The following is a 9114-nucleotide window of genomic DNA, read 5'->3' as shown; positions in this document are numbered from 1 at the left end:
TTTCCAACTTTATGGTCTTATATGGCTATTAAGTCTTCAACATCCAAAAACCCTAACTTCTTAATCTATTAAGACATCCAAGACCATGCATGGAGGAAAACTAGGGACCAAGGTCATATTTTTATGGTTCCTAATGACTCCATAATGGATAAAGTTTCCAACTTTATCCATTAGAATGGTACAAACAACCAAGATCTAGTCTTTAAATCTCAAAGGGACCAAAAGTTCGTCTTTTTCAATTTAATCCATTAAGTCCAAGTCTCCAACCTTTAGATTTCAATCAATATGATGTTTAGATGGATAAAGTTTCCAACTTTATCCATAACAAGGTCACAAAATTTCAAGATCTAAACTTTATGCACTAAAGTGACCAAAAGCTCATAACACCCAAAACTAGCTAGATCTAATAAATACATCATCAAGATTCAAGCTTTTTACCTCTAGAAGAAAGATTAAGGTGAACAAAGTCTGGATCTACAAGCTCCAATGAACCAACACTTCTCCAATGAGCTCCTTCTTTTCCAAGATGCACCAAGAACACCTTATTTTGCTCACAAGGCTCAAACTAGGGTTAAGGTTTCGAGGGAAGGTGTTCGAGAGGTGGAGGTTGAGAATGGAATGGGTTTGGGGGAGTTAAAGAGCTTAAATAGGGCTTAAACCATGAAAATAGGGTTTGGGCACTGATCGCGTACACCCAACGTACTTCTGGTATGCCCAACGTACTCCATGTATGCCTAGTACGCCCAACGTACATATTGAGTACGCCCAACATACATATTGAGTACGCCCAGCGTACGCGGCTTAACCCAAAACCACCCTAACTTCAAACGGTCATAACTACTTCGTTTCAACTCCGATTTCGACGATCCTTATATCCAAAGAAAGGTAATGAGAAGCTCTGCACTCCTATCAACTCTCCTTTGCCTTAAAACTTTATGAACATAAATCTAAAATTCATAAAAGGCCCAAACTATCACTTTACGTTTATACCCTTGGGCTCCAAAGCACCAACCGAACTCTCGGATCACCTAATCTATATTACCCACATCCCAAGGGGTCTAAATCTCTCTTTCCCCCAAGGCTCGAAGCCTTATGATAACCGATCTTCGGGTCACGACCCCGAATTATGAAACGATTTGAAACAAGGTGTTATAGTACCCGAACCGGAACCAGTCTTGGTGGTTCTGGGAGCGGTTCCAAATTTCTAGGAACCAGTTTAGGCGGTTCTGATTCCAATGCTAATAAATTCAGAACCGCCGGTTCCGGTTCCAACCAAAAATAGGCGGGTACCCGCTTATGCTCATCCCTAAGCACGAGGACTTAGATTATAAGTAATTTTATTACTTGTATAGAAGTTCTAAGGCAGGTGATTTCATCACCTCCCGAAGTTTTATGCCGAAGATCCAAAAGGATTAAGGGCTTTCCTCGTACATCATTGTGTTTTTACACTTACTTTTACTTATTTATCATTGTGTGATCAATTACAATGTTTTCTCATATTTACGTGATTGTTTATCTAATCTTATAGTCAAAACTTCTAAGATATTGTGTGGTATCTTGGTAACTTTTTGAGTATCTTAAGATTAATTGTCTAAGTTCATTCATTTACGACTTTAACACTATTTTTGCCTCAAACATTTATTTGCATTAAATGGTCTTAGAGTTGTACTAAAATCGCCAGAATGGGACATTATACTAGGCGAATGCCCACGTGTTGCACAAAAAAAAATGTAGTTATATTTTGGCATCAAATACATGTTGAAAAAAATTATTGTTAGGGGCAGGATCCTTAAATCATATTCAGGATCCTTAATATTGCCACAGGCTTAGGATCCTTAAACACATCTCATGATCCTGATTATTATCGTTAATATTTACTAACACTTACAACGACTATATTCTACTTTATTTTTCTCACATGTGCAGAATTAGTCAACTAAGGACTTATTCTCAACGGAGAATCGTCTCAACCAGACAAAAGACCTGGAATACCGAGTAAAACAACGTTCATATGCTGATTCTCGAAGGATCCCAGAATTATCAGACTTCTTGTTATTAGCATTAGGCTATAAATAACACTTGTATTACACACACAAGACACAATTAGCTCATCTACGATACTTGTACTGGCATTTACACAATCATCTCTGTAATTAACAATTTACATCAATAAAATCATAAAGACAGGTGATCATTATTACCTCCCAAGGTTTTGTGCCGAAGATCCTAGCAAGGATCAATGATTTTCCTTGTAAACCATTGTGTCACTGTGTCTACCATTTCATACTTGTTTTACCTCGAACATCACAGCCTCTCATACAATTTGGTTGATTATTGATTGTTCATTTTTTGACCAAACAATTATGTTAAGGAAATTAAATGTGAAATAATAATTTTTACGTTAAACTGATATATGACATTATAATATTTTGAACAATATTATAAGATAAACATCTATTAGAATCATATATATACTTCAATAACCTCCACCTGCATGAGTAAAATATCAATATGTTTCTCGATTTAATATTAGTTTTAACTTTGTGATTAATTATTTTAAAAATTACTTATTTTTGTTTTTTAAATTTCGATAATACTGATTATTCAAATATCAAACATTGTTTGTAATGTAACGTAATATAATTTATAATTATATGTCGATGTAGGTTTATAGTTGAAATATTTAACATTTTTAACAAATTAAGTAATTTATATTGATAATTTAAAAAGTCTTACGTTAATATGATAATATTTTATATTTACTAATATATTTAAATTAATAAATTAATCAAATTATACCGGAAGTTGAAAAATTAAAGGTTTTAAATCAATATAATAAAAAGAAAAATGTTTTCTAGGAAAAACGTTTTCTTTTAGACAAAATTGCAAGTATTGTCCCTGTGGTTAGGTCGAAATTGCCACTTTGGGCCAAACAGGTTTGGACTAGCATTAATGGTCCAAAGGTTTTCATTTTCTTGCCACTTTAGTCCAATTTACTATAAACTTTTTTGTAATGACAATTTTGCCCTTGGTTTTTACTTTTTCAATGTTTTTTATTTATTTAAACAGTTTTATAATTAAAAGAAAAATAAAAAATTAAATACATCTCTCTTTCCCCTTCTATTGCCCAGCACCAATCAACATCGCCTCCACTGGCAACCCCTAGCAGCACCACCGGTTACCACCACCACCAACCTCGATTTTCCGGTAAACACCACCATCACTGGTCAACACCTCACTCTCCCTCCTGATGAACTCCCTCTCTTTCTCGTGATGAACCACCGTCGGTGACTATATCATCTTGCCGGAACCGCCAACGTCATCATCACTATCGCCATACCGTCAACCACCACCGCCACAGTTCAACACCACCACCACCTCATGGACACCCCCGATTTTCTGATCTAAACACTCTGATTTTCCAATATGAAGACCCCGAATTTTACGATCTGAAAACCCCCAATTTTCCGATCAGAAAACCCTCGATTTTCCGATCAGAGAACCTCCACCATTGTTTAGGAACCCTAACTCTAGCACCGTCAAATCTAAACCAAGACAAACAATATGACGAAGTAGGGAAACCCTAAGCGGCCAATTGGAGCGTCGGCGCTAGGGTTTATGAATCTCGTAGCTCATACCATCGTTATAGAAGGATATAGATGAAGAGAGAAGAAGGTGAAGCTAGCATTTCTGAAAACGCGAATTCTGGAGCTAGGGTGTCTTACATGTGGTGGCGGCGGCGGATGCGAAATGAACAACATCGACAATCACCGGTGTTTGTTGACGACGATGTGTTGATCCAAGACGGTAAAGGAGGTGACGAGTTCGACCAGATCTTCGTCATCTTTCCAGGTCTGAAGCGAAGGTGTTGCACCGGACAACAGGTGGCGGGAGGATGGTGGTGCTCCGACGAAAATGGCAGACCCTTCTGGTTTGCTGTCAAAAAACATCTCCGACGAGGAATCCTCTCGTTGCCAGAAACCTCGGTCACCAGCAAAGCCACCAGAATCTGGTGGTGTTTCAATTTTCTTAATGGGAGAGAGAAAGAGAGGGGATGGGGTGATAATACAAATAGATTTTTTTTTTTTCTTTTCTTTTTAGTTATTGTAATTATAAAAAATAGAAAATATAAATATAAAGGGCAAAATAGTCATTTTATAAAAATTCAAAAGAAATTGGACCAAAATGGAAAGAAAATGAAAACCTTTGGACATGAATGCTATTCCAAACCTGTTTGGCCCAAAGTGACAATTTCGACCTAACCACAAGAACCATTCTTACAATTTTGTGTTTCTTTTAATAATTATTTTATAGTATAGCATGATTCTTCAAAGTTACAATTCATGGAGTACTACTATAGATTATAGAAGGATCGAGGAGATTAGTGGCAAATGAGTAGATGATAAAGACACAAAGAGATACGGAGAAACCTAAAAGAGAAAAAAGACAACCTAAAATATTTTAGAGAGATAGCAAGTTGACTATGGGAACAAACTGGCCTCATGTTGCCCCTTCATCTAATAATGCCTCTTGCAACCCTTCAACGGCCAACACATATACACACACACATACACTTGTCCTCTCAACTTGTCAGGCCTATTTGTTTCCGTAAATTTTCGCCTACATACCCGCCGTTTCCTTCACTCCACCTCCAATGGCTGCAGTTTCTTCTTCATACATCTCCAATATTGTAAGGATCCGCCAAGATACCCATCATGCATTTCCGTTCCGATTGCGTCTGCCGCCGAGTCTCGTCGGAGCCTCCATTGATGCCGGCATCAGAAGAAGAAGAAGAGCAACTTCGGAGTCCCAATCAATAACCAGATTAGGCGTTGGGGTTAGAGTTAGAGCAACGGGGAAGTTGGCTACTGGGACTTTAAACTGGGACTCTTGGAAACCTGATCAGGGTTCGAAGGCTCCTTCACTTAGTGACATCTTTTGGCCATCTGCAGGTTCGTTACCTTGACTCGATCGATTGTGTTAATTGGTATAATCATGATCTTGATTTGGTGTACTAATGAAGACGTTTTAAACCAACAGGTGCATTTGCAGCCATGGCTGTGTTGGGGAAGATGGACCAGATGTTGGCTAAAAAGGGAGTCGCAATGACAATAGCACCACTTGGAGCTGTTTGCGCTGTCCTTTTTGCCACTCCTTCAACCCCTGGTGCTCGGGTAATTAATCCCTCACTTTTCCTTGTGTTTTATTTATCAAATTTATTATATATGTTATCATATCATAAAATAATTTAAAGTTCGAGGAGAATTATATATTTGTGTGTATTAAATTTTTGAATTAAAGAGGAACAAAGAATTTAAAGTGGAATATCCTTTCCATGTATGAAGAATTTCACATTTTATAATTAATATTATATGCCTTTTTAAAGATTTTTGTTGATTGGATTTTTAAGATATTTACATGTTATAAATTATTGTTTTTCATAAACTTTTTAAACCCGTAATATATTTAATACACGATTCTCAGAATATGAGTGTATTATTTGTTTATGAACGACGTACCAAGTAAAATAACAGATATAACGCTCGTTAGTCGTTGACGTGTATTTAGACTTATATAAATAAATTCATTGTTTGAAAATATATCTTTTATACAGTTTACCCATAGTATTAATACTACTGTTCTCCAAACTCATATTGAATCATTTTATATGTACAAAATACCTTTAATTAATCTACATGTCTACATGTATATACTAAATACATGTATGCTGGATACCTTATTGAAAATGTCTTTAAAGCCATTTCTAAATGGTAATTCTAGAAATAAAAAGCCCATTGGATTATCTCTAGACCGGTTGTGTTTATTAAAATCGTTATATTTCCTGAATTTGGTTAAATTAGTATTTTACAACCACATATGAGATAACTCAAGAAAACCGGTTGCATAACTTATATGGATTTAAAAAGATTACATATCATTAATAATTTAAATTATAATTACCACAACCAGAGAAACAAAAAAACATTTGAATCGGTAGACCGATTCTATCCAAAGCTATAAATATTTCTATAAATACAATAACTGACCAAAGAAGAAAATAATTCTACCACAAACAGAAAAACGTTACTATATATAAATATCATTAATTTACCCTGATATTAAAACGTTAATATTCACGTGCAAGTGGAGACCATGCGAAGAAAAGAAATTGTGCCCGTAGAATCTGTTACCTGTCGAATCCTTGGGAATCCATCTTGAAAGTTTCATATTAATAATATTAATTAGTTCAGATTAATAAAACTTTAAATTAAAAGAATCGACATAAGATTTAAAATAGATTCATGCATTTGTTAAATTTCCTTAGGCTCGACATATGTACTATTGTAAGATCTTCGATCAACATATGTACTATTATAGTAAAATTTATAATACTTTGCACATGTGTAATTGACTTTTATGTCGATCCACTCTTGGTCACATGTTTAAAATTATGTAATTTTGATTTTAACATTATATATTAATAAAATAAAATATTTCATTAAGTTTTAATATAAAATAAATCGGAGTTTAGATCCAAAATAGGAAGATATTATTACTATAATTCGTTACAACCAGGCAGTCACATGTATATAAAGTTATGCAATTTCGTTCTATAGCGATAATAAAGTTATATTGATCAACTTTTATGTTAAAGAAATCTGAATCAGATCTATGATTTGTTGGAACCAATCCGTCACATGTATATAAAATTTTGTAATTTCACTCTATAGTAATAATATAATTTGTATTAATATAATTTTATATCGATCTCTTTTGAGATCAAAAGTTTATAAATATTATAAAGATGAAACCATAGATGCGTTCTGTCTTTATAATATTAATAAACTTTTGATTTTTTCCAAAAAATAAAAAGGAGAAAAAACTCAAACGCAATTTCTTTTTTGAATACAAAACTTGCAGAAGTACAATATGTTTATGGCTCAAATGGGTTGTGCAGCAATTGGTGTATTAGCCTTCTCATTTTTCGGACCCGGTTGGCTCGCTCGCAGCACTGCCCTTTCTGCATCCCTAGCCTTCATGATATATACTCGTTCCGTTCATCCACCTGGTACATATTCAATGCCCATTTTCGTTATTTAGACCTGTTTATACATAAATACATGACTGAACTAGTTGTAATGAATTTGAATAAGACAAAAACACACCTAAGATATAGGTCAGGGACTTATCTTGGATGCAAAAGACGTAAATGCTTTTCTTATTCTTATCATTGAAAATAGCTCTGTAAAATTTGTACAGTCATGTCTGTATCACAAACAAAAACTTAACTAAAAACAATACGCATATGTTAAATTGTTCATGTGGCAATGCAGCTGCGAGTTTGCCATTGTTATTTATCGATGGGCCAAAATTTCATCACTTGAAGTTTTGGTATGCTTTGTTTCCTGGTGTAGCTGGATGCCTTGTTCTCTGTTTGATTGTAAGTTTCACATTGTGGTCTTGAAAGCATTTTATCACAAATGATACCCAATGATTGGTCTTTAATCGAAGTTTTGATTGCAATTTTGGCAGCAAGAAGTGGTGTGTTACTTGAAAGACAATGTTAAGTTCTAAGCAAAGTTATGGGGATTACAATTTTGGGGAAAACTGGTTTCGTGTTGAAAAGAGGGAAATACGAAGTCAAACATGTGTTTGTGATTTTTTTTTTCTCAAATGAGATGAAAATTTGGTAAATCATTTTTAGGGGTAATGGATATGGTGACTTGTAAATCATGTAATCAAGTTTGTACATCATTATAAAACTTGTCGATATTTGGTTCTGGTAAATGGGTTGACAAAATTTGAACACGCAAATATAAATAAAGTATTGGGCTTTACTAAAACCTACTGTTTAAATCGGACAATCAGTAATTTGGGCCTTTGGATCAACGTCAAATTCAGGTTTAACTCTGAGGTGGGCAATCGGGCGGTCGATTAGGTCTATGTTTTAAGGGGCCCAAAATTCATATATATATATATATATATATATATATATATATATATATATATATATATATATATATATATATATATAAAATTCAATTTATGTATCTTAGACAGTGTTCTAAAAGGCACGCCATGACGTGCACCAAGGTATGCCATGGCGTGAGGCGTGAATTCGCCGTTACGAAAAGTGAGGCGTGGCATGTGGCAAGACGTGATATGGCGTCTCATGGCGTGTTATGGCGTGTTATGGCGCGTGTTTTTTCGTTTGAGACACGTTTTTTTACTCTTTGTTATGTCTTTTCTAATCGGGCTAATCGGGGAAACAAGTATTGTGTATTTTGTTATTAGTTATTGATAGAATAACACTTCTAAAAAGTATTTATATTTGATATAAATTTATATTTATGTGGTAATATAACTATAAATTAATACAAAATCGTCACCTTACATCACGCCTTGAAAAACGTCATAGCTCGCCATGACTCGTAAAACTTGAGGTTTGGCCTTGCCGTCACGTCACGTCTCACTTCATTTAGAACCTTGATCTTAGAAGTCCAAATAAGCCCAACTTTAAATCAATCCAAGAAAACACAATTAATCAGCCCAAAAAAAACACAACAACGTGAAGTCTGTGAACTAGGTGTGTGCGTTCACGAATCGATATCCACGAGGCGGAAGAATGAATCGACATCCTCGAACTTGTGAATCGATGTCCTTGTTACTTGCTATCATTAATCGACATCAGAAGGGAAAAATTGCATCAGTTCTCTCTTACTTTCTTTTCACTTTTGTTCTCGCCTTCCTCCCTTTCCTTAATTTGCTTCTCACTTTCGTTCGCTACTTCATTCAATTTCGATTAGAGCTCGGAAGACGAGTAAATATAGACCAAAATTTCTGATTTCGAATGAATGCAAATACCGACGAATTGACCATCGACGATCATTAGGAGATAAGGACATCAGGTTAGCTATTTGTCAATTATTCTTAAATTTGATTTCTTATTCGCGTTCTTGTCAATCTGATAACGAATCAAATGCTGAAAACTTATACTTTTTTTCTGATTTTGTTTGTGTATCAAATTTCTAGAGACTTGATTGGAGTCGATTCTTCATTCTTTATAACCTCTATGTTTCAGAATTTTTAGTTAACAAGGTAATATCTTTGTAA

The 9114-nt window shown here is 34.7% G+C and overlaps 1 protein-coding gene across 1 annotated transcript; it reads left to right on the top strand.

The window, feature by feature from the left end:
* The first annotated feature begins 4554 nt into the window (after positions 1-4554).
* Positions 4555-7788, top strand: LOC145144089 (Integral membrane HPP family protein). Its single transcript, XM_079074848.1, has 5 exons — positions 4555-4952; positions 5041-5174; positions 6922-7069; positions 7335-7441; positions 7534-7788. The coding sequence occupies exons 1-5, from the start codon at positions 4655-4657 to the stop codon at positions 7573-7575; spliced, it is 729 nt and encodes a 242-aa protein (XP_078930974.1). The 5' UTR covers positions 4555-4654; the 3' UTR covers positions 7576-7788.
* Positions 7789-9114: the final 1326 nt, after the last annotated feature.

Source organism: Lactuca virosa, chromosome 1 (assembly GCF_052849685.1).
Source record: "Lactuca virosa cultivar CGN04683 chromosome 1, Lactuca_virosa_CGN04683_v6, whole genome shotgun sequence".
In the NCBI taxonomy this organism is placed as follows: domain Eukaryota; kingdom Viridiplantae; phylum Streptophyta; class Magnoliopsida; order Asterales; family Asteraceae; genus Lactuca; species Lactuca virosa.
The sequence above is the reverse complement of the archived record's forward strand: the minus strand, read 5'-3'. Positions and strand labels throughout refer to the sequence as shown.